The sequence below is a fragment of the Emys orbicularis genome, chromosome 22 (assembly GCF_028017835.1).
Source record: "Emys orbicularis isolate rEmyOrb1 chromosome 22, rEmyOrb1.hap1, whole genome shotgun sequence".
NCBI lineage: Eukaryota > Metazoa > Chordata > Testudines > Emydidae > Emys > Emys orbicularis.
The window spans coordinates 1,064,312-1,089,893 of NC_088704.1; the positions used below are offsets into that span (position 1 = coordinate 1,064,312).

The window sequence follows — 25,582 nt, forward strand, 5'->3', positions numbered from 1 at the left end:
TTCAAATCTGCCTATTAGTTGGAGGGGGTTGAGGCGCCCCTGCAGAATTGGGACGACGACACTGGAATCTTGGTCTTTGACGTTGTTGTTGTTGTTGTTGCTCCTGTGGTCTATGGGAATGTTGTGTAAATGCGGGATAGCGTGGACGTTGGTACGGTTGGTATCTATATTGCCGTCTTCTGGTCATAGGTGTCTGGAGACCTAAAGACCGGAGGGTTGCCCTTGAGTCCTTCATTGAATGAAGCACGTCGTTCATGGTAGAAGCAAAAAGTTTGTCACCGTCAAAGGGAAGATCTTCAATGGTGCTCTGAACTTCTCGAGGAAAGAAAGAGGAGGAGAGCCATGAACCCCGTCGCATGACTACTGCTGTGGTGGTCGATCTTGCTGCAGTGTTGGCTACATCGAGGGCCGCTTGAAGAGCGGTGCGTGATATGCTTTGTCCCTCGGAAACCAGAGCTGTGAATTGTTGTTTTTTCTGTTCTGGAATGTCGTCAATAAAATCCATGAATTTATTATAGTTTTTGTGGTCATATTTTGCAAGGACTGTAGTATAATTAGCTATACGAAATTGTAGGGTCGAGGATGCGTATACTTTACGACCAAAGAGGTCCAAGCGTTTGCTGTCCTTGTTGGCTGGGGTGGAACGGGAATACTGTTGTTTGGCCCTTTGGTTCGCGGCGTCTACTACCAATGAGTTTGGTGCCGGGTGGGTAAAAAGGAACTCATAACCCTTTGGAGGGATAAAGTACTTCCTGTCCGCTTGTTTACAGGTAGGTAGGCTTGTAGCTGGAGTCTGCCAGATGGACTTAGCGGGTTCTAAAAGGGCTACGTTGATTGGTAATGCCACCCTAGAGGAAGAAGAGGGCTGTAGGATGTCCGTTAGCTCATGCTGTTGTTCAGTGACTACCTCCAAGTTAATTCTCAAGTCACTGGCAACTCTTTTAAAGAGGTCTTGGAATTTTGCGTAGTCATCCAACAGTGTTGGAGGAAGGGGAAGTAAGGCTTCTTCAGGCGTTAGCTCCGGATCTGCTGGAATAGGAGCAGGGCTAGGTTTATCCTGGAAGTGTGACTGTGCTGCCAGGTGTCTCGTGTCACTGGCAGATTCGTCAGGTGGTGGCACTAGACCGGTGTTGCGCCTGGTCGAATTGCCATAGCGCACGTATTCTCGAGGGTACGATGCCCATGGTGTCCAATATTGCCATGGTGGTGGGTAGGGCATAGGTGGTGCCATCCAGGGGCTCACCCCCCAGGAGGCAGGATCCTGAGAGTAGGATGAGGTAGTTTTCTTATAACCTCTATTGACTGGGGTCTGGGAGTGGGAGTCTTGATATGGAGAAAAAACTCCCTGTGGATCAGTTTCCTCCTCACTGGAGGAAGGCTGCTCAGATCCTGACTCAGGCATTGGAGAAGAACAGGCATTCATCAGGGGAGACTGCAGGATAGGTGGTACCAATAGATCTGCTGTCTGAGTAAATTGAAATGGTGAGGCTCCTGCGTGAGGTGAAAGCTGTGCAGGGGGAGGTTGCCGTGCGGGAACATTCCTCTGAGCAGGGGTTTTGCCTGTGATCTCCCTGTCAGTCTGCTCCGCGGTTGTCGGTGCCGCGGTCGGTGCCGGGCGGGCAACATCAGCCTGCAGGGGATCAGGCATGTTGTAAAATGTCGGCACCGCGTCCGTCGCGGTGCCGAACGGTGCCATAATAGAGGCTGGCAACTGAAAGCCTGATGCCTCGGCACCGGAGCCTCGCGCCGCCGCGAGGTTCCTGAGGAGCCCGGCTCATCAAAGTTGCTGAGGCGAGGAAACACAGACAGGGAGACCGTTGATCTGCCTGAAGAAACCTTGTGCCTCATAACCTTCTTTGGTGAAGAAGGCTGTCCCTTCTTTGTAGATTTTTTCAGTTTTTTTGAGGCGGGGGGGCTGTGGCGGGCAGCGGAGCCGGATTCAGCGCCTGGGTCTGAAACTGACCCGATAGACTTTTGCAGGAGGAGCAGTTTAAGTCTAAGCTCCCTGTCCTTCCGTGCCCTGGAACTGAGTTTACAGCAGTGGGCACATTTTTGGGGAATGTGGGCTTCCCCCAAACATTTTATACACTTTGAGTGGCCATCTGATAGCGGGATAGCCTCCTTACATGTAGAACAGCGCTTGAAGCCTGTGGAGCCCGGCATGGCCGAAGCGGCTGCGGCTGACAGAAAAAAAGTTTGTGTTTTTTTTTTGTAACAGATAAACGAGGTAATTAACTACACTAACAAAGAACTGACAACAAACTAGTTACTAGAAGGGTAATTGTAGCAAGAGTGAGGGATTTCCTAACGAGTCTGCTGAGCTCCGTCTCAGGCCGGGGACAGTAGAGAAGGAACTGAGGAGACCGGCCACGCATGCGTACTATCAACCTAGACTCACAGCGGGGGGCAGCCTCTGAGCATGCGTGGCCGCTATGAGTACTGCTGCAAAAAATCTCCGAGCAAAGGCGCAGGGACGCACCAACACCTGGAGTGGAGCACCCACAGGGACATCTCTCGAAGAAGAACTTATGCTTTACACTACAGGCTTTTACACCTAGCTACAGTCAAAGAACAGCTTAACTGCAGATTCTTCTAAAGGGCTTGTTTGGATTTTTCTCCAGTTATCTCCCTCCAAATGGGAACATCCATGAAGTAAAGGGTTCATTCACAGACACACAAGACCATTCAGCAGCACCAAAAGTGAAACAACCACATATGTTAATAAGGGGTCGGGGGGAGTCTAAATCTGCACAACACTAGGGTTACCATATTTCCACAATCAAAAAAGAGGACACTGGGGGGGGGGAGCCCCGCCCCCGCCCCCATCCACTCCCTCCCACTTCCCACCCCCTGACTACCTCCTCAGAACCCCAACCCCCCCTACTTCTTGTCCCCTGACTGCCCCCTGCTGAGAACTCCCCACCCTAACTGCCCTCCTAGGACCCTACCTGTCCCCTGACTGCCCCGACCCTTATCCACTCGCATGGGTGGCAGGGTTGTAGAAATTTTGGTGGTGCCCAGAACCACCCCCCCGCACCTGCCTAAGGCTCTGGGAGGGGGGTTGGGTGGGGGGAGGAGGTCTGGGGTGTAGGTCCTGGGCTAGGGATTAGGGTGCAGGAGGGGTGCAGGGTGCAGGCTCTGGGATAGAGTTTGGGTGCTGGGTGCAGGCTCCGGGCTGGGGCAGGGGGTGGGTGTGCAGGAGGGGGTGAGGGGTGCAGGCTCTGGGATGGAGTTTGGGGGTGGGAGGCGGTGCAAAGGGAGAGGGTGCAGGCTTTGGGAGGGAGTTTGAGGGCAGGAGGGGGTGTGTGGGAAGGGGGGAGGGGGTTTGGGAGGGAGTTTGGGGATAGGAGGTGATGCAGGGGTGAGGGCTGTGGGTCTGAGGATGAGGGGTTCATGATGCAGGAGGGGGCTCAGGGATGGAACAGAGGATTAGGGTGTGGGGGAATGAGGGCTCTGGCTGGGGATGAGGGGTTTGGGGCGTTGGAGAGGCTCGAGGCTAGGGTGGAAGGGCAGGGTAAGGGCAGCCTGTCTTCCCATTAGTGGATGGGGGACGCTAGGACCCGGGGGCAGCAGACAGCAGTTGCTGCTGGCTCTGGCAGTACAAGCAGGCAAGGGAGAGGAAGGCAGGGAGGGGGGGTCTCACGGGGGGGTGGCAGGTGGAGGCCGGAGACCCATCCAACACTCCCCCGCTCCCTGACTCCCCCCCCCCCGGACTCCCCTTACCATTCTGGCTCCACGTGTAGGCAAAACACGCTGCCCGGTGGGTCGGTTTGTGTGTTACACAGGGCTGCAGACAGAGGGAGGGGGGAGCAGGGGAGGGCTCTGGCTGCTGGAGGCCAATGGGAGCGGCTCAATCGGCCCAGCCGCCCAATCAGCAGCCGCACTCTGCATGGAAGGGAGGGAGGGAGGCGAGGGAGAAAAAAAACCCGGACATTTTAACCTTGTTACCAATTCCTCCCGGACGGCTATTTAGAGACGCAAAAGCCGGACATGTCCGGGGAAATACGGACGGATGGTAACCCTACACAACACTGATCTGCAGAGATTCACATTATTAAAGTACACAACATAGCAAGGCATCACGTTCATGAAACAAATTTCAATGACCAAATAACCCAATTATTAAACCAATCAAAAATACTAATCTCATTACAAAACAGAAAGTCAAGCTGTACTTCCTGCAGGCCCTTAACACATAGGCCAAAAGAGGATTAAACTTTTGCAGCATGTTAGACATTAAATATCTCAATGTTTTGAAATGTGTAGCTGTACTGATGTTTTTGCAACTTCAGAATTAGGGAGGAACATTTAAAAGAAGCAGTGGAATAAAGTAGTATTACCTGGATCCAGTGCTGGTGCTAGCCCATTGGTGACCCTAAGCAGGAAAATTTTGCCCCCTCACCCACACACACACACACACACACACACACACACACACACACCGTATACTAATAATTAATAGGGCCCCCTTGAGCTGGTTGGCGCCCTAAGCAATTGCTTAGTCTGCTTATGTCTAGTGCTGGGTCCGCCTGGATCCAGGAAAGTGTGTTTATGGGGGCAGGGAGAGAAAGTTATATAACTCCCAACAAGATATATTCTAGCATACCTGCTGAAGACAGAGTTTGCATGCAAAACACCAGCATGAGTTAGGCTGTTTATGGTTCTCTCCATTCGTACATTTTAAAGTATCTGTGTATATTTGTTGCTGGACTAAACATCTTGAAAACTGAAATCCCCAGTTTATCCACAGAAGAGGGACAGCATGGGCAAAAGCAGTGCAAGCTTCCCCAAAGTTATCACTGTGTGTCACTGTGCCTCAATCTTGATTTCTCTCTGTCTGGATTACTGAGACTGCCAAGAAAACTGTTAATTAATGTCATGACCCATTACTGTACCTTTCGTTATGACTTGCAATGTTCTATTTTTATCAATGTGAAAGCTGTTATAATGCAATCTTACATAAAACCTGCAGGCTTCCTGTACATGAAGATCCCTTACGGTGGAGAGTTCATTGGATTACTAAAGAAACTGGCTTTAACTAAGGTGTCTGCCAAACATCCCTGGAGAGGGGTGGGGATAATTTTAAATGCATCACAGTTTACACAGCTTCAAAAGGTATCTTTTATTAAATGGATGAAAGGCCTCTGAAGTGACCAAATACAGAGAAAAAAACTGAAAATTTGTGTTATTTACAGAAAGAAGATAAATAAGGGAGACATCATGCCTCAGTTCACCTATGAAAACTTTGCTATCTGACTTTGCCAAGAAAAAAGGAAGTATTTCTATATAAAGTATAGATGGACACAGACTACAGAGGATGTCTGAACTTTGGGAGCTGATAAGTACTCACAGGCAGTGAGCCACGGATTGGGAGAACAAGACTGCTTGTAAAAGGAGAAGGTCTAAAGCTATCAAACTTTAACGTTTGATTCCAAGTCTCATACCACCGGATAGCTCAGCTTTTCATAGACCACAAGAAACGGTTACTCACCTTCTTGTAACGGTTGTTCTTCGAGATGTGTTGTTCATGTCCATTCCAAGCAGGTGTGTGCGTGCCGCGTGCACGCCAGCCGGAAGATTTTACTATAGCAGCGTCCGTAGGGTCGGCTCCGGCGCCCCCTGGAGTGGCGCCCTCATGGCACTGTATATAGGGGCCAGCCGACACCCCTCCCCCTCAGTTCCTTCTTGCCGATACTCCGACAGAGGGGTAGGAGGGTGGGTATTGGAATGGACATGAACAACACATCTCGAAGAACAACCGTTACAAGAAGGTGAGTAACCGTTTCTTCTTCTTCGAGTGATTGTTCATGTCCATTCCAAGCAGGTGACTCACAAGCCCTAGTCTAGGTGGTGGGGTCAGAGGTCACTGCAGACTGGAGGACTGCGCGGCCAAATGCAGCATCCTCCCTGGCTTGGTGCGTGATGGCGTAGTGCGCCGTAAAGGTGTGGACTGAGGACCAAGTGGCCGCTCTACAAATTTCCTGTGTCGGGATGTGGGCCAGGAACGCGGCTGAAGAGGCCTGCGCTCTCGTGGAGTGGGCCGTGATAGGCGGGGCTGTTATATTGGCCCGACTGTAGCACTCCTGGATGCAGGTTCTGATCCAAGCCGAGATCCGCTGTGACGTGACCGGGAGCCCTTTCCTACTGTCGGCCACGGCGACGAAAATTTGGGTTGACTTCCTGAAGGATCTCGTCCTTTCTATATAGAACGCGAGAGCCCTGCGAACGTCCAGAGAATGCAGCCTGCGCTCCTTAGCCGAGGTGTGCGGTTTCGGATAAAACACAGGGAGAAAAATGTCTTGACCCATGTGAAATGGGGAAACCACCTTAGGCAGGAACGCTGGGTGCGGCCTGAGTTGGACCTTGTCCTTGTGGAAGACAGTGTATGGAGGCTCAGATGTTAGAGCTCTGAGTTCCGATACTCTCCGGGCTGATGTGATAGCCACCAAGAACACGACCTTATATGAGAGGTATAACAGCGAGCATGAAGCCAGCGGCTCGAATGGGGGCCCCGTGAGGACAGACAGGACCAAATTGAGGTCCCAAGCAGGGACAGGTTGACGGATGTGCGGGAACAATTTGTCAAGGCCCTTAAGGAATCGTCCAACGAGTGGGTTCGCAAACACTGAGGTCCCCCCATCTCCAGGGTGGAACGCGGAGATTGCAGCAAGGTGTAATCGAACCGACGAGAGAGTTAGTCCCAGATGTCTCAGATGTAGCAAATAGTCCAATATGAGAGGGACCGGGGCGAGCAAGGGGGCCTGACCCCGTTGTGTGGCCCAGAGGGAGAAGCGCTTCCACTTGGCCAAGTACGTGGTCCTTGTTGAGGGCTTCCTGCTGCCCAACAGGACCTGTCTGACCTGATGAGAGCATCGTAACTCCACTGGGTTTAGCCATGGAGCATCCAAGCTGTAAGGTGGAGCGACTCCAGGTTCGGGTGAAGGAGGCGACCGCGATCCTGCGTGATCAAGTCCGGTAGTAGGGGCAACCTGAGTGGAACCCTCGTAGACATGTATAGGAGAGACGTGTACCAGTGCTGGCGCGGCCACGCAGGAGCTATCAGGATGAGTCGAGCGTGATCCCTGCGGGTCTTGAGGATTACCCTTTGAATCAAGGGAATCGGGGGAAAGGCGTAAAAAAGCCCGTCTGCCCAAGAGAGGAGAAAAGCGTCTGATAGGGACCCCTGACTGCGTCCCATGAGGGAGCAGAATTGACGACACTTCCTGTTCTCGTCGGAGGCAAACAAGTCCACCTGGGGATGACCCCAGAGTCGGAAAATTGAGAGAACTATATCCCATCAGATAGACCACTCGTGGCCCTGGAACGAGCAGCTGAGGGCGTCCGCGAGCGCGTTGTGCGTGCCCGGGAGGTAGGATGCTGTCAGGTGAATTACGTTCTGTACGCAAAAGTCCCATAATGCCAGGGCCTCCTGGCAAAGGGGAGAGGAGCGAGCACCACCCTGTTTGTTGATATAAAACATCGTTGGCATATTGTCTGTGATGACAGAAACGCACCTGCCTGCCAGCTGGGACTTGAATGCTATGCATGCAAGGCGTACCGCTCGCAATTCCCTGACATTGATGTGTAGTGACAGATCCTCCCGCACCAAAGACCTTGTTTTCTGAGGTGGCCCAGATGAGCACCCCATCCCCGATCCGATGCGTCCGTTACCAGGGATAGGGAGGGTTCGGGGTCCCGGAAAGGAACTCCCGCGCAGACCACCCGCGGGTCTAGCCACCATTGAAGGGAGTCCAACACCGGCGGAGGTAACGTCACCACTGATTCTAGGAAGTCCCTGACTGGCCGATAAACCCGTGCCAACCAAGACTGGAGTGGGCGCAGTCTGAGTCTGGCGTGTCTCACCATGTAGGTACATGCTGCCATGTGTCCTAGTAATTTGAGGCAACTTCTTACTGTGGTGGTAGGGTATCTTTGGAGGCCGAGAATGATGTTGGATATAGTTCGGAATCTGGCCTCTGGGAGATATGCCCTGGCTTGTGTCGAGTCCAGAACTGCTCCTATGAATTCGATTTTTTGAGTTGGAGACAGTGTGGACTTGGCCTCGTTGAGTAAGAGGCTGAGTGAGCGGAAGGTCTGCCTGATGAAGACCACCTGAGCCTCCACTAGTGCCTTGTTCCTGCCCCTGATGAGCCAATCGTCCAGGTAGGGAAATACCTGGATCCCTTGTCTGCGCAGGAAGGCTGCCATGACTGCCATGCACTTCGTGAAGACCCTTGGGGCTGCTGACAGACCAAAGGGCAGAACCGTAAACTGAAGATGAGCGTTGCCCACGAGAAACCTGAGGTAACGCCTGTGCTGAGGGATTATTGCGATATGAAAGTATGCGTCCTTTAAGTCGAGGGTGGCATACCAGTCTCCTGGATCCATGGAAGGAATGATGGAGGACAGGGAGACCATACGGAACTTGAGTTTCTTCACAAACTTGTTGAGACGTCACAAGTCCAGAATAGGTCTGAGGCCCCCTTTCGCTTTCGGAATTAGGAAATATCGAGAGTAGAAGCCCTTGCCCCGTAGCTCCGGCGGAACCTCTTCCACTGCCCCTGAAGCGAGGAGGGGCTGAACTTCTTGAAGTAGAAGTTGCTCGTGAGAGGGGTCCCTGAAGAGGGACGGGGAGGGGGGCTGGTGGGGCGGGAGGGAGGAGAACTGGATAGAATATCCCTCCTCTACCGTGCGCAGCACCCAAGCATCCGATGTGATCTGGGCCCACACCCGATAGAAGGGGGATAGACGTGATGAAAATTTAAGGTTGGACGGATCCATGGTTCTGACTGGGAGGTCGTCCTCGACCAAGCCATCAAAATGGTGGTCTAGGCCCCTGCGTAGGCCTTGGTTGGGCAGATGACTGTCCGAAAGTCTGCTGTTGTTGCCTCCTGCCCGTTCTCGGCCTTCTGCGAGAGGCATCCCCTCAATTTTGAGGCTGGTACAGTCGAGGGGCCTGCGGCGGCCTGAACTGCCTATGCTGGGTAACAGGGGTGTGTAGGCCTAAGGAACGGAGGGTGGTCCGTGAATCCTTTAGGCTATGGAGCCTCTTATCAGTCTTTTCTGAGAAGAGCGTGGGCAGGTCCTGGATCGTTTGTTGGACCTCGTGAGGGAGGCCGGAAACTTGAAGCCAAGCCCCGCGCCTCATGACCACACCAGTCGCCAACGTGCGAGAGGCTGAATCGGCTGCGTCCAAGGCCGCCTGGAGGGAAGCACGGGTAATCAATCTTCCCTCATCAACCAGGGCCAAAAACTCAGTTCGTGAGTCCTGTGGGAGGAGGTCCGTGAACCTAGACAAAGCCGAGCACGTATTGTGTCCATACCGGCTCACTATAGCTTGCTGATTGGCAATGCGCAACTGCAGGCCCCTCATTGAATATACCTTGCGCCCGAACAGGTCCAACTTCTTAGCCTCTCTATTTTTAGGAGTAGCCCCCTGGAAACCCTGGCATTCCCTCTGGTTGGCCGCATCTACCACTAGGGAGTCCGGTGGGGGGAGGGGGTGTATAAAGATGTTCATACCCCTTGGTTGGAACAAAATATCGCCTCTCAGTCCTTTTGGCCGTAGGAGCCAATGAGGCTGGAGTTTGCCATAAGGTGCGGGTTGTGTCTGTAATGGTCTTAATGAGAGGTAGGGCTACCCTAGACGGACCTGACGGGGCCAGGATGTCAATCACTGGATCTGTGTCCACCTCGATCTGCTCAGTCTGTATCGAGAGACTCTGGGCCGCTCGAGTAAGGAGCTGTTGGAGGATCCTATTGTCCTCTAGGGCCAGTGCCACTGAAGTTCCCGCTACTGCCTCGTCCGGAGATGAAGAGGAAGATGTCCCATGCAGCGGCCCTTCATCTACCACGTCTCCCTCTGTGAGGGCCTGCGGCACACGGTACTCAGGCTGCGCGGCCGGTGCGGGCTCAAGATGCGGCACCGCGGCCGGTACCGGGGTCGCCACCAAACGACGAGGAGTGCTGGACGGTGCCTGCGCTGTAGGGAGTAAAGTCCCCGTCGGTGCCATTGTTTGACCAGGGGGTGCCATGTCCCCTTGTGGCACACTCCTGTCAGACGGCGGTGCCGGTGGTGGTGGCATTAATGGCGGTGCCGCAGACGTTGAGGAAACAGAAGCGGTTCGTGAGCGGGGCCCGTACACCTGACCCACTGACTGATGGTAGGCCCACGGCGTCCAGAACGGCCACTGTGGTGGCGGTTGCCACTGCTGCTGTTGGTGCCACTGCGGTGGGTACGGTTGGGCACTCGTACGCAAGGACGATCGCCTGCTCCTCGATCTGTTAGAGTGGTACGAGTCCGCATCTGAGTCAGAAGTCTCTGAATATGAGGACATCGGAGGCGCGGTACCCACTGTCGCCGTAGGGGGTGCTCGCACCGGTGCCTCTGACGCGGTGCCGCGTGGAGAGCGCGGTGAGCGCATCCCCGGTTTGCCCCTAGAGTGGTAATGGGGCCGAGTGGTAGCCGGAGGTTCTCTGCACCGGTGCGGCGACGCCGGCACCGGGAGGCTCAAGAGGTCTGATGCAGCCTCGAACGCCTCCGGCGTTGATGGGAGGCGCACCTCCTCCATCATGTCCGGGGATCTATGCCGTTCTGGACTCGACCTTGCCCTCTCCGGGGCGGGAGTCAACGGGATGGCCGGATGGGTCTGCGGCGCGAGTTGTCCTGTAACACTCGTGGACGGCGCCGGACCTTTAGAGTCCCGGTGGGGAGATTGTTCCCTCAGCGGCCTGTTCTTTTTAACCGGCACTGGCGATGGAGAGCGGCGTCTTGTAGAAGATGGTTTCTTATGCGCCGACTCTCTCCGGTGCCGGGGTTTCGGGGCCTTGGCCTGACGATTTATCTCCGGTGCCGGGGCACTGCGCACCGAGGATGAAGAGCTGGGTGCCGGCTCGGAAGGCCCGGGATCTGATTGCGGCCGCAGTGCCGCCTCCATTAGAAGGACTTTAAGTCTCTGCTCTCTATCTTTGAGAGTCCTGGGGCAAAAAGCCCTGCAGATAGTGCACCTATCCCTTTGATGGGTCTCTCCGAGGCACCGTAAGCACGAAGAGTGCGGGTCACTCTTCGGCATAAATTTCCCGCAGTCCCGACAGAGTTTGAACCCTGGGGACCCAGGCATGCCCCAGCAGGGCGACGAAAAGTTGGGGAAAACCCCCCAACTAATATCTAACTAGCTAACACTAACAACCAACTAACTAACTAACTATTTACAAGAACTACAGAACACTGCCACGATTGCTGAAGAGCAAGCGAAGTTCCAGCTAGCCGTCACCGGCGGTAAGAAGGAACTGAGGGGGGGGGGGGGGTCGGCTGGCCCCTATATACAGCGCCATGAGGGCGCCACTCCAGGGGGCGCCGGAGCCGACCCTACGGACGCTGCTATAGTAAAATCTTCCGGCTGGCGTGCACGCGGCGCGCATACACCTGCTTGAAATGGACATGAACAATCACTCGAAGAAGAACTAGCTCAGATTAACACTAAATACTGTTTTTGTTTATGTGTTTATTTTCTTCAATTAAACAAATTTAACTACACCTCTACCTCGATATAACGCTGTCCTCGGGAGCCAAAAAATCTTACCGTGTGATAGGTGAAACTGCATTATATCGAACTTGCTTTGATCCACCGGAGTGCGCAGCCCCACCCCCCCGGAGACCTGCTTTACCGCATTACATCAGAATTCGTGTTATATCGGGTCGCGTTATATCGGGGTAGAGGTGTATAGTTTGAATTTGACCGTGCTGAAGTGCTGAATAAATGTCCTAGATACAAGACAATTTCTGCTGTTGAAGAAGGGATCCAACATCAGACAAAGGAGCTTGGGGAGCTGTGAAGTCTGCCCATAAATGTGCCACATATGACGGTGTCTTTGCTGGCACAAGGGCCCTCAGACTTTAAAGGTGCTGGGGAATGTTTAAATGCCATTACAAAAACTAACTGTCCCAATGGTGGCATTTACAGCATCTAGAATGAGACCACAACACTCCTTTCACTTAAGTCAAAGAACCACCAGATGGTAACAACTTTCAGTTAGTACAGACCTGTTCTGGGTCTAAACCAGTCCCCTACAGGTGGAAGGCTTAAATACCAATCCTGTAAGAATTCAGTTCCCTTGTAGTTATGTTTTCCATGATATATGTTTCTACAATGTGAATTACCAAATATTCTTAGTATTTGTCTATAACTGGAACATCTTTGGAATAAAGCTTTGTTATATGCCACTGGCCCTGTGGCTAACAGAATATTTAACTATTTTAGAATTACTCATACTACATGGACACAAAACTGCGATCTGCTCTGTACACAGAATGTTTAAAAAGGACCTGAAGCATTCCATGTTTACAAAAGAAATTAATGATAATTTGTTCCCCAGTTATCAGTGAATCCCCTGCAAACTGTGATCCCAACGTAAAAAATCCCTAACCTCACAAATCAGAGCCATCTTTTTTAAGCTAAAATAAGCAAGGACAGATGCTTTTTGGAGGGACATTTCTCAACCTTTTTCCTCTTGTGACTCACCATCCCACATCCCAGAATCCTTTGTACCAGTTCCCTTGGATCTTCAAAAAGACTGCTGGCTCTTGGGTGGGGTTGAAAGCTTCTGTCCCTCCTCCCTCCTGGCTGCTGAAGTGAGAGTGAGAGAGATTGAAAGAGTAAGAATGAGTGAGTGAGTGAGAAAGAGAGAGAGAGTTTGTGCATGTAGAAGCTCTACTCACTCTCTCCCCTCCTCCTGGCTGGGGAGGAGGGTGGTATTTTCCACTCTCTGCCCCTTTCTTTTTGAATAATTACAGACAGCTAAAACATCTTGAGTTTTTTTCTCTCCGGCTCCCAGTTTGTTTGCTCTGGTGGAGCTACACTTTCTCCTCTAACCCTGACTGAGGAAGGTTTTTCTCTTTCCCCTCACTGCTGAGAGTGGCAACTGATGCCTCCAATCTGGCCAAAGTTCCACTCTCTCTCCCCTGCCCACCCTCTCCCAAGTCTTGAACCTCATAGCTAAAAGGTAGATACCAAGGACAGAAAGGCCCCATCAGAGAGGTCCTAATGAGAATCCCAGCCCTGAACTCCTCCAGGTACTGGAGAGTGGGAAGATGTCGGTATTTCTAACACAATGACCTTCTTGTTCCCTACTTTAGGGCTCCAGATTTCATTTCAGTTCCTGGTACCTTCTTTCCAACAGCTAGAAAAGGATGAAAGAGCTTTGTGTCTTTTCTCCCCATCCAGAGCCTCTTGGATGATGCCAGGTTGTGTTGCTGCTACTCTACTTCTCTCAAAGTCTGTAACTGAGGAGGTTAGGTGGGAGAGAAGAGGTTTCAACCCCTCTCCAGCCTCTTGATTACTGGGAATTCTTTAGTGCAAAGAAATGCAAATGAGAAGCTGTATGTATAATTCCAGATCACTGCTATGAGATTTCTATATCAGCACGTGCTGTTCATTCAAACGTATTAGAAGAGTTAAAAACATTCCAGGCACTGAAGTGTGATTTCAAGGCCATGGAATTTTGAGAAGGCAGAGTGAAGCAGAATGCCTTTTGCAGTGAACACTGGGGTGGTGAAACTGTTTTTCATTGTTGCAGAGTTCTCCTACTCTTGCAACAGCTGAAGGGCAGTGGAATGCCTGGGGCACTCTAAAGGAAAACACGGGAAGCTGTATAGCTAAAACAAAAGAACAGAGCAATGCTTTAATTGGAAAAAGTAGACAAAAGAGGGGGAAATAACCTAGCCATTAATAGTGCTACACTAATCAACTTTCTTTTGGTGTTTATTTAAAAGAAAATTAAATAAAACCCAACTAGATTTGTATGACAAGACACACACACCTACACCTCTTTTCCCACAAGAGACATCATACATCCCATTATTCCTTAATCGATGTCCTGGAAGCCTACGTTTGAGGTCCCAAAGTACCATTCCACACCATCACACTGCAACCTTCTATATACACATTTGGAAATATGTAAAGGGGACCAGGCACCATTCTGTCCAGGCATTTTGCATCATTCTTAAAGGTCTCCATTTCATTTTAACCACACACTGATACTTACTTAATACTATGACTTACTAGCATTTTACAGATATCAGCTAATCTTCAATGCCCCTATGAAGGAGCCACACTTTAGGACCACGTGCCTTGTTATATAGATATGGATCCTTCTATAGTAGTAAGGGAATGAGGGGGCACTTGTATCTCAGATCCAACATTCTTGAACTGAGGACACAAAAGAACGGCCGTACTGAGTCAGACCAAAGGTCCATCTAGCCCAGTATCTTGTCTACCGACAGTGGCCAATGCCAGGTGCCCCAGACGGAGTGAACCTAACAGGTAATGATCAAGTGATCTCTCTCCTGCCATCCATCTCCACCCTCTGACAAACAGAGGCTAGGGACACCATTCCTTACCCATCCTGGCTAATAGACATTAATGGACTTAACCTCCATGAATTTATCCAGTTCTCTTTTAAACCCTGTTATAGTCCTAGCCTTCACAACCTCCTCAGGTAAGGAGTTCCACAAGTTGACTGTGCGCTGTGTGAAGAAGAACTTCCTTTTATTTGTTTTAAACCTGCTGCCTATTAATTTCATTTGCTGACTCTTAGTTCTTGTATTATGGGAATAAGTAAATAACTTTTCCTTATCTACTTTCTCCACATCACTCATGATTTTATATACCTCTATCATATCCCCCCTTAGCCTCCTCTTTTCCAAGCTGAGAAGTCCTAGCCTCTTTAATCTCTCCTCATATGGGACCCGTTCCAAACCCCTAATCATTTTAGTTGCCCTTTTCTGAACCTTTTCTAGTGCCAGTATATCTTTTTTGAGATGAGGAGACCACATCTGTAAGCAGTATCCACGATGACTCCAAGATCTTTTTCCTGATTCGTTGTAGCTAAATTAGCCCCCATCATATTGTATGTATAGTCGGGGTTATTTTTTCCAATGTGCATTACTTTACATTTATCCACATTAAATTTCACTTGCCATTTTGTTGCCCAATCACTTAGTTTTGTGAGATCTTTCTGAAGTTCTTCACGGTCTGCTTTGGTCTTAACTATCTTCAGCAGTTTAGTATCATCTGCAAACTTTGCCACCTCACTTTTTACCCCTTTCTCCAGCTCATTTATGAATAAGTTGAATAGGATTGGTCCTACGAATGACCCTTGGGGAACACCACTAGTTACCCCTCTCCATTCTGAGAATTTACCATTAATTCCTACCCTTTGTTTGTCTTTTAACCAGTTCTCAATCCATGAAAGGACCTTCCCTTTTATCCCATGACAACTTAATTTACGTAAGAGCCTTTGGTGAAGGACCTTGTCAAAGGCTTTCTGGAAATCTAAGTACACTATGTCCACTGGCTCCCCCTTGTCCACATTTGTTGACCCCTTCAAAGAATTCTAAGTAAGACACGATTTCCCTTTACAGAAACCATGATGACTTTTGCCCAACAATTTATGTTCTTCTATGTGTCTGACAATTTTATTCTTTACTATTGTTTAGACTAATTTGCCCAGTACCGACGTTAGACTTACTGGTCTGTAATTGACGGGATCACCTCTAGAGCCCTTTTTAAATATTGGCGTTACATTAGCTATCTTCCAGTTGTTGGGTACGGAAGCCAATTTAAAGGACAGGTTACAAACCTTAGTTAATAGTTCCGCAACTTCACATTTGAGTTCTTTCAGAACTCTTGGGTGAATGCCTTATTAATGTGTGACTTATTAATGTTAAGTTTATCAATTAATTCCAAAACCTCCTCTAGAGACACTTCAATCTGTGAAAGTTCCTCAGATTTGTCACCTACAAAAGCCGGCTCAGGTTTGGGAAACTCCCTAACATCCTCAGCCGTGAAGACTGAAGCAAAGAATCCATTTAGTTTCTCCGCAATGACTTTATCGTCTTTAAGCGCTCCTTTTGTATCTCGATCATCGAGGGGCCCCACTGGTTATTTAGCAGGCTTCCTGCTTCTGATGTACTTAAAAAACATTTTGTTATTACCTTTTGAGTTTTTGGCTAGCCGTTCTTCAAACTCCTCTTTGGCTTTTCTTATTACATTTTTACACTTAATTTGGCAGTGTTTATGCTCCTTTCTATTTACCTCACTAGGATTTGACTTCCACTTTTTAAAGGAAGTCTTTTTATCTCTCACTGCTTCTTTTACATGGTTGTTAAGCCATGGTGGCTCTTTTTTAGTTCTTTTACTGTGTTTCTTAATTTGGGGTATACATTTAAGTTGGGCCTCTATTATGGTGTCTTTAAAAAGCGCCCATGCAGCTTGCAGGGATTTCACTTTAGTCACTGTACCTTTTAATTTCTGTTTAACTAACCAACTCATTTTTGCATAGTTCCCCTTTTTGAAATTAAATGCCACAGTGTTGGGCTGTTGAGGTGTTCTTCCCCCCACCGGGATGTTAAATGTTATTATATTATGGTCACTATTTCCAAGCGGTCCTGTTGTAGTTACCTCTTGGACCAGCTCCTGCGCTCCACTCAGGACTAAATCTAGAGTTGCCTCTCCCCTTGTGGGTTCCCGTACCAGCTGCTCCAAGAAGCAGTCATTTAAAATATCAAGAAATTTTGTCTCTGCATTTCATCCTGAGGTGACATGTTCCCAGTCAATATGGGGATAATTGAAATCCCCCACTATTATTGAGTTCTTAATTTTGATAGCCTCTCTAATTTCCCTTAGCATTTCATCATCGCTATCACTGTCCTGGTCAGGTGGTCGATAATAGATCCCTAATGTTATATTCTTATTAGAGCATGAAATTACTATCCATAGAGATTCTATGGAACATGTGGATTCACTTAAGATTTTTACTTCATTTGATTCTACATTTTCTTTCACATATAGTGCCACTCTCCCCCCCCCCCCCCCCGCACGACCCGTTCTGTCCTTACGATATATTTTGTACCCCAGAATGATTGTGTCCCATTGATTGTCCTCAGTCCACCAGGTTTCTGTGATGCCTATTATATCAATATCCTCCTTTATCACGAGGAACTCTAGTTCACCCATCTTATTATTTAGACTTCTAGCATTTGTGTAAAAGCACTTTAAAAACTTGTCACTGTTTATTTGTCTGCCCTTTTCTGATGCGTCCGATTCTTTATGTCAATGTTTCTCGTCTGATCTGGCCCTTACATTATCCTCCTCCAGCCTCTGCTCCTGACTAAAACCTAGAGAATCTCGATCAATAGACTCTCCTCTAAGAGAAGTCTCTGTCCGATCCACAGGCTCCTCTGCAGCAGTCGGCTTTCCCCCATCTCCTAGTTTAAAAACTGCTCTGCAACCTTTTGAATGTTAAGTTAAACACAGAAGTTCCATCGTCTGTAAACATGGCTCATTCTACTCTACCTCCTGGAAAGCTATTCAAACTCTGAAGCAGATGGGAGGAAGGAAGTACTGAGCGCACCTCACCTGCAGAAGCAAAACATTTCGAGAACCAGCGTTCCTTCTTTTCTCCTTCATGGTAGTGCTTCTACAAGATCCTCACATTAGGAAGCTAGCAAGCAGTTACAATCCTCTGGAGGAAGAGTGCTGAGGAACTCCATTAATTAAACAGAGATTGGAAAACTGCTCTTTTGACTGAACATTTGATCTAGACTTAGCATTGAGAGAACAGTAATTTATGAAAATAACTTAAATTTACAAATCTCAGCTTTAGGCACATGGCAAATACAAATTACAGATGCTGTCACCACTCTAGTAAAATGAATTCTATATCCACTTGGTACTTGAGCCCTGGGTCAAATCATAGGAAGTCTAAACATACAATTTAATCAAATGAGAATGCCTTTGGCTCACTATTGCTTAACTCATAGTTTTATTCCTTGATAGGACTACATTTTTTAGAAGATTCAGTAGTTATTTATGGCTATTAGGAAGAAAACTAACATCTCTTATAAGTTTGTAATTCTCCAAAACCCTTCTGACTTGATGTTATAGCCACTAGAAAGGCAACTGTAATAAATATGAGACGCAGAGGGTAGACTTTCTAAACATTCATAGATTCACAGATTCTAAGGCCAGAAGGAACCACTGTGATCATCTATTCTGATCTCCTATATAACACAGGCCACAGAACTTTCTTGAATTAATTCCTGTTTGCATCAGAGCAAACCTTTTAGAAATCACCCAATCTTCATTTCAAAATTGCCAGTGATAGAGACTTTACCACAATTCTCGATAAGTTATTCCAATAGTTAATTACCCTCACTGTTAAAAATTTGTACCTTATTTCCAGTCTGAATTTGTCTAGACGCAACTTCCAGCGATTGGATCTTGTTATACCTATGTCTGTTGTTATCACACAAGTGCTTATAAAAAGGATATAGCAGGATAAGAAGTAATAGAGACAGGTGACAAGAATGATTAGGGACACGGAAAAACTCTCAGATGATGAGAGATTTAAAAGATTGGCATTGCTTATCTAAGAGAAAATAGATAAAAGGGGGCATGGTAAAAGTCTACAAAACAATGAATGCTATAGAGAAAGGCAGATTAGGAACTTTTATTCACCCAGTTTCATAATACTAGAACATGGGGACATTAAAGAAAACTGAAAGATGATCAATTCAAAACTGATATAAAGAAATCCTATTTCAAACAACACACACTTAGCCTGGGGAACTCATTGCCGAAAGATAAGATTGAGGCCAATAATGTGGCAGGAGTCAAAAAGGTATTCAAAATTTATATAAATAAGAATATCTAGTTATAATAAAAATATTAAAAAATAAACAAAAGCCTTGGAAAGGATATAAATTCATACTGCAGGGCTTATGTCAACCTCTAACTATTGGAGATTAGGAGGAAACTTTCGGGGGGGACATCCCATAACTGCCTTCTACAAGGTTTCTTGAACCTCCTTTGAAGCAGCTAGTAATGGTCATTTTTGATAACAGGATACTGGACTAGGTCAACCATTGATCTGATCCAATAAGGCAACTCATATATTTGTCAAGCAAGACACCAAATATGAATCTATCTTGGAAGGGACAGATACTATGAAATGCTTTACTGATTGGTCTGTTTGAAAAAGATGTCTTCGTTCTGGGAAGGGATGGGGGGTCCATCTAACCAAGAAAGGGAGAAGCATCTTGGCACACCGACTCACCAACCTAGGGAGGAGGGCTTTAAAAATAACAGAAATATCCAAAACATGAGACCTGTTAATAATGGGGGACATTAACTACCCAGACACCTGTTGGAAAACAGGAAAAGTAAGATGGCGAAGCACAAAATGCACAGTAAGTTCTTTGAAAGCCAAAATGAGTCGGCAGGGCCTGACAAAATTCACCCTATGCTAGAGTATTAAAGGAACTAGCTGAAGCAATCTCAGAACCATTAGCAGCTATCTTTGAGAACTCATGAAGGACGAGTGAGGTCCCAGAGGACTGGAGAAAGGCCAACATAGTATTTACCTTAAAAGGGGGAATAGAGAGCACCCAGGGAATTATAGACCACTCAGCCTAGCTTTGATACCTGGAAAGATGCTGTAATAAATTATATAAACAATCAATTTGTAACACCTAGAGCAGTGTTTCCCAAACATGGGACGCCGCTTGTGTAGGGAAAGCCCCTGGCAGGCCGGGCCGGTTTGTGTACTTGCCGCGTCCGCAGGTCCGGCCAATCGCGGCTCCCACTGGCCGCGGTTCGCTGCTGCAGGCCAATGGGAGCTGCTGGAAGCGGCGGCCAGTACGTCCCTTAGCCCGCGCCGCTTCCAGCAGCTCCCATTGGCCTGGAGCAGCGAACCGCGGCCACTGGGAGCCGCGATCGGCTGGACCTGCGGACACGGCAGGTAAACAAACCAGCCCGGCCCGCCAGGTGCTTTCCCTACACGAGCGGCGTCCCAAGTTTGGGAAACACTGACCTAGAGGATATAACAGGGTTATAATTAACAACCAACATGGACTTGTCAAGAACAAATTGTGCCATAGCAACCGAATTTCCTTCTTTGACCGGGTTACTGGCATAGTGGACAGGGAGGAAAATGTAGATGTGATAGATCTTGATTTTAGTAAGGCTTTTGACACAGTCCCACCTAACATTCTCATAAGCAATCTAGAGAAATGTGGTCTAAATGAAATCACTGTAAGATGGATGCAAAACTAGACTGTATACAGAGGGAGGTCAGGCAGCTCTGTGCGCTGCCCCGTCCGCAGGCGCCGCCCCCACAGCTCCCATTGGCCATTGTTCTCAGCCAATGGGAGCTGCAGGGGTGGCGCCTGAGGACGGGGCAGCATGCAGAGCCGCCTGGCCATGCCTCGGAGCCGGAGGGGGGACATACTTCTGAGTGCTGCTTGCGGTGAGTGTTGCCTGGAGCCTGCACGCCTGAGCCCCCACCACCTCCCCACGCTTCAATCCCCTGCCACAGCTCTGATTCCCTCCCACACGCCGAACCTCTGTATCCCAGCCCAGAGCCCCCGCTTGTATCCCAAGCCCCTCATCCCCAGCCCCACCCCAGAGCCCACACCTCAGCCAGAGCCCTCACACCCCTCCCCCGTACCCCAACCCTCTGCCCCAGCCCTGAGCCCCCTCCCACCCTCCGAACTCCTCTGCCCCAGCCTGGAGCCCCCTCCTGCACCCCAAACCCCTCATCCCCACCCCAACCCGGAGCACCCTCCCGCATTTCTGGCCCCACCCCAGAGCCCGCACTCCCAGCCGGAGCCCTCACCCCCTCCCGCACCCCTACCGCCAATTTTGTGAACATTCATGGCCCACCATACAATTTCCATACCCGAATGTGGCCCTCAGGCCAAAAACTTTGCCCATCCCTGAGTTAGACAAACACCTGTCAGGGACTATCTAGGTGTACCTGGTCTTGCCTCAGTGCAGGGGGCTGTACTAGATGACCTCTTGAGGTTCCTTCCAGCCCTACATTTCTGTGATTCTTGGTACTGCACTGGAAATCAAGGAATAAGAGTAGAAAATAACAGCAATCATAATGTCATCGGCAACAATGTCATGGAAATTTTGTTCTGATAGTATTGAGTGCATTGTGTGCGCTGTCACTGCTGAATCAGTCTATTAGTTGAGTGTGTCCTGAAGAGATACCCTAGCAAAGTAGGTGCCTGAACTGTAGGATTGCAGATAATACCTGCCTTTTCACAGTTTCTGCAAAGTGAGGCCTCAATCCTTCTGTCCACTTGGTGCCTCATGCAGTTGTCTTCAATAGGAACAACCGTTTCTTTGGCCTCTGCATGCAAAACAACAGACTGCTGGCATTCATACCAGGGCTTTGTCATTTGAAGTTTGTACAAGAGTACTACTTCCTGTCTGTTGAGGCATCTCCCACTAGATGCTTGATCCGATTCCAATGAGATAATCTCCTCTACAGCTCAGTTGAGTTGGAAAATTTCGCTCTTTTAATATCTGCATGGAAAATATTTTCCTATCAGAAACTATGATGATTTTCTGCTTGGGAACTTCTAGGGTTTGGTCCAGCCCAAGAAGATTAGAAGATCCTTTTGAACCTGTGTAACAGTATTCCATCATGAATAGTCTGTTCTGGCTGCTGTGGTCAGATTTATTTTTTCCAAATTGAACTGTGATAGCTCTCCCTCTTCCAGGAAAAGGAGGTGGCATCAACGAAGAAAGAATCTGAGATCCACATATGTGTTCTTTATGTTCTCTAGAATTTTTGTTTGTAACCTTTGCAGTGCCTACTGGAGGAGACTCAGATGAACCAGTTGAGGGGGAAGCAACCATCTTTACACTTTGACTTATGGATTTTTTGAGGCTGCTTTTGGCAGTAATGATATAGATGCTGAGGTAGTATAGCTATGGGGAGTCATTTACTAGGCCACTCACAAAGGATAGGTGTGGGGAGACCTGCCTACTCTCCTATCACTAAATGCATTCAGTGTAGTACCTCTGGGAGCTTACCCATGTGCAGGGGTTCTGGCTATCAGAGCAAAGTAGGGAAGAATGAGAAGATCCCTATTAATCTCTAACCCCCTTTCTTGCCTGCTGAGGAGGAGGAACTGGTTTTACCTTGTTTGCTGGAGTTCTCTCTCAACAGTGTAGGGGCTGCTGCTTCTCTTCCATGCTGGTTTGCTCTCTAAAGTGCAACTGTTGCCACAACTGCAGCTGATTTATCTTGTAACACTGTTTTCGGATAGGAGCCAAGAAGCCAGCTGCAGCTACTGCCTGGCTCTATGATGGGTTCTCAGCTGTTCCCAAAATTTCTGTATCTTCCAGCTCCAGTAGGGCCATGCCTCAGTGGAGTGCCCCATAGAGCAGAAGAGGCTATTGGTGCTTTGATGGGGAGCCATCGGTGTGAGCCACTTCCATTTTCATTCTTCCTGCTGGAGGCAAGTCAGGCAGAGGAATATGTGCTCTGCCCAGTGAAGAAACCAGCAAAGGAACACAGGGGAGAAAAGAGAGTAAAAGCAGTCAAGACAAAAGCAGAGGAATCAAAAGGGTGTAGAAGTGAAGAAAGATCTCATTACAGAATAGATTCGCCACTGGGGAAATTAATGGAAGCTCCTACAGTGCTTGACACTATAAAGAGCAATTGATGGATAGACCTCCTGCCAGCCAGGCTTGCCCAGATACAAAGCTCTAGCTGCCTCCATCTGGCCAGCAGAGGAGACTCTACTCACAAGAAGAGGGTCAGCAGATGTTTCCCACTACAGCAGAAAAACTCTGTTTAAAGGCAATTTGCATAAACAATGAAAACCAGTGAAAACAACTATTATTCTCCCTCTCATTTTTTACTGTTTGTCTACAGAATTCAAGCTTTCATTTCCACAAGATTTCTAGCCACTGCTTGTCCAATGTACTGGCGGAAGAGCTGCCAGAACCACCTAGAGAAACAAATGACTGGATGCTTTCATCCGTTCACCAGGGCTAGATTGTATCTGGCCCTTATGCTTTCCTTCCTTTATGCCACCAAAGCATGCAACAGGTACAATTAAGCACAGGGACTGCTCCCTCCTACCACCCACAAGTGTCCCCAAGATGTTGGGGATACAAGGCCATGCCCCTCCTACTGATCATCACAGATAAAAAATATTGTAGTCTATGTAGTGGTGGCACAATCTGGGTCTAATTTCAAAGCCCCTAAGAGTCATTGGAACAGCAAACTAGTATTCTCCACGGCTGCCTAGAGTAGGGATTCTGGCACAGACCCCATCTTCTTTGCAAATATTGACTCAATTGGAAAATATTAAGGAAAAAAACAATCTTGGCTAACATTTTAAAACTTTGTGTAGGTCACCCTCCTTCCTCTCCTCCACCAGTGTCATTCAGGGATTGGCTTTCCCTTTGTCCACAAGTTCACCATTAATGAGTTTGCTGCTATGCAAGAAAGGTTGAATAGAATATTGGGGTTTCCCCTGCTTCCTTCATCTTTGGAATTTGTTTCTCTTTCTAGTGTGAGGCTCCACCTTCAAACCAGAGAATGGGTAAGTAGCAGCAGTGACATAAAAGTACAAGGTAATGCTCCAGGACAGCATCCACAATGCCTGCAAGATACTTTAGCTTCCACTTTCCAGGCCTCCAAGAGAATGGGCCATAACAAGTATCCAGACATAGCCATGGGTCTTCAGGTTTCTTGCAAGGTGCTTTACCCCATGTATCATATACATAGTGCTTTATCTGTAATCTGCTAATACGCTATATTTATACTAGCTGGAAAGTTTCACACATATCCTCATTTGCTTTTACACATCAAAACAGTCTGAAAAGTGGATCATACTTTTCTGCTTCTCCAACATTAGAGAGGTTGGCGGGAAATTTCAGCAGTGTTCGCCAAGATTTTTAGTTGCTTTTTCCTAGCCATAGAGTAAGCTTGAAGCTTTCATTATCTCTTATCCTGTCTTCTGGACACTGCCCTCCCCCAATTCCACAATTGGTCTTCCTCCTTTCTCCTGTAAACTGATACATCTTGTTCAGAACTCTACTGCCCATCTTAATCTCGTGGGTATCTCACGGCTTTACATTTTTTCCATCTGCTCAACTGATTGTCAACTGAAATCCAAATTAAGTTTAAGGGCTTATCTACATGAATTTAGTGTGCAGTAAACCAGGGTGTGAATCTACAGCACGCTAGCCTAACACACACTAAGTTTCTGTGTAGAAAAGTCCTAAGATTCTAGTTCTCATTTTGTCTGCTCTCCACACCACTGGCTTTCCTCCACTTCCAATCCTTCATAACTTCATGCAGCATCCCTTCTCAATCTCCTTTTTCTCATTCTCGCTTGCCTCTTTTTTTATGGAGTGTGCTCCCCCTTTCACTTTCACTCCAGTACAACAGTAGTCTTTTAAAACATCTAAAAACTAATTTGTTCTCAATAACTTGCTAATCAAACATTATTTGTTCATCCTTACTATTATTTCTATGTATCAGAGGGGTAGCCGTGTTAGTCTGAATCTGTAAAAAGCAACAGAGGGTCCTGTGGCACCTTTAAGACTAACAGAAGTATTGGGAGCATAAGCTTTCGTGGGTAAGAACCACACTTCTTCAGATGCAAGACTCTTGCATCTGAAGAAGTGAGGTTCTTACCCACGAAAGCTTATGCTCCCAATACTTCTGTTAGTCTTAAAGGTGCCACAGGACCCTCTGTTGCTTATTATTTCTATTTCGCTCTTCTTCTGTACTTTTTTTTTTTTTTTTTTTTGCAATCTGTCATTTTGTCTTGTAGTATTGGCACTTATTTTTGTAACTTTATTTCACTATTTTTAATATTAATTGTAAAGTGCTTTGCCCATCAGCATTGTGTAAAAAAAACACTATAACAGTATGTGAGGCACTTCTGCAATGGTTAAAACAAAAGTGGACCATAATCCAGAATAGTTTGTGAGAAAATGGGGATATTCCTCAACACTGCCACCAATATTTTCTGCAATTTGATAATGATTCAGTAATTTGATAATGATTCAATAATGATTAACAACCAACTAGGGTGGTACACATAAGTCACTACAGGGTTGGAGTTGCTTTAAAATGGCATGCTCCGCATTAATCAGTTTTATAGTGGTCACAGAAAGCAGATAACTCCAATTTAAATTGAGCTCCTTGAGCTGAGGGGAAAATACTAAAAAAAAAACCAAGAGCAGGCAAATTTCTGACCAGCACCTCTCTTACCTGTGAAAGTCCAGGGGATGATGCATGTCCTGGTGGCGTTGCAGCAAGATTTGGGTGTCCTTTGTTTATTTCATGTGCAGAGTAAGCGGATGGTGCAGGAGGTCCTGGTTGTCTTGCTACCTGTGTTACCTGTAAGGAGATAAACTATTAGTAAAACATAATATTAGTAATTCAATCTTTATATACCATTCTATTCTTTGGGAGTAAGGAGGCCAGAATCAGCAGCATTTTTAAAATGTGGTCCAATTCAAACATTATTTAACTACTTATGTGAAACTGGTGCTCATGAAGGTGTGGGAACTACTATCACAACCTTGATTCAGTTATAGTGGGGGGATTTCATTGCAATATCCTTGATATTTCAGTCGTGTGACCTTACTATGAGACTGTCAATGATCATAAATTATACCAAACAATGTTGTGATTTTTTAAGCAAAAAACTGCTCACTGTGATTTGCAAAGTGGTGCAACAGGTGCTTGCTACCAGTCA

At 47.8% G+C, this 25,582-nt stretch overlaps 1 protein-coding gene across 3 annotated transcripts in view; it reads right to left on the reverse strand.

Annotated features, from left to right (window-relative positions):
* EIF4G3 (eukaryotic translation initiation factor 4 gamma 3) overlaps positions 1–25,582 on the reverse strand; it is a 437,959-nt gene that overhangs the window by 296,360 nt on the left and 116,017 nt on the right. The window contains exons 3-5 of one of the 3 annotated variants that reach the window (XM_065421391.1): positions 25,093–25,221; positions 20,818–20,904; positions 12,522–12,626 (exon numbers count right to left, since the gene is read on the reverse strand). In XM_065421391.1, the coding sequence (XP_065277463.1) occupies positions 12,522–12,524 (3 nt within the window). In that variant the 5' untranslated portion in view covers positions 12,525–12,626; positions 20,818–20,904; positions 25,093–25,221. The remainder of the gene's footprint in view (positions 1–12,521; positions 12,627–20,817; positions 20,905–25,092; positions 25,222–25,582) is intronic. The other 2 variants (XM_065421390.1, XM_065421392.1) reach the window with 2 other exon arrangements.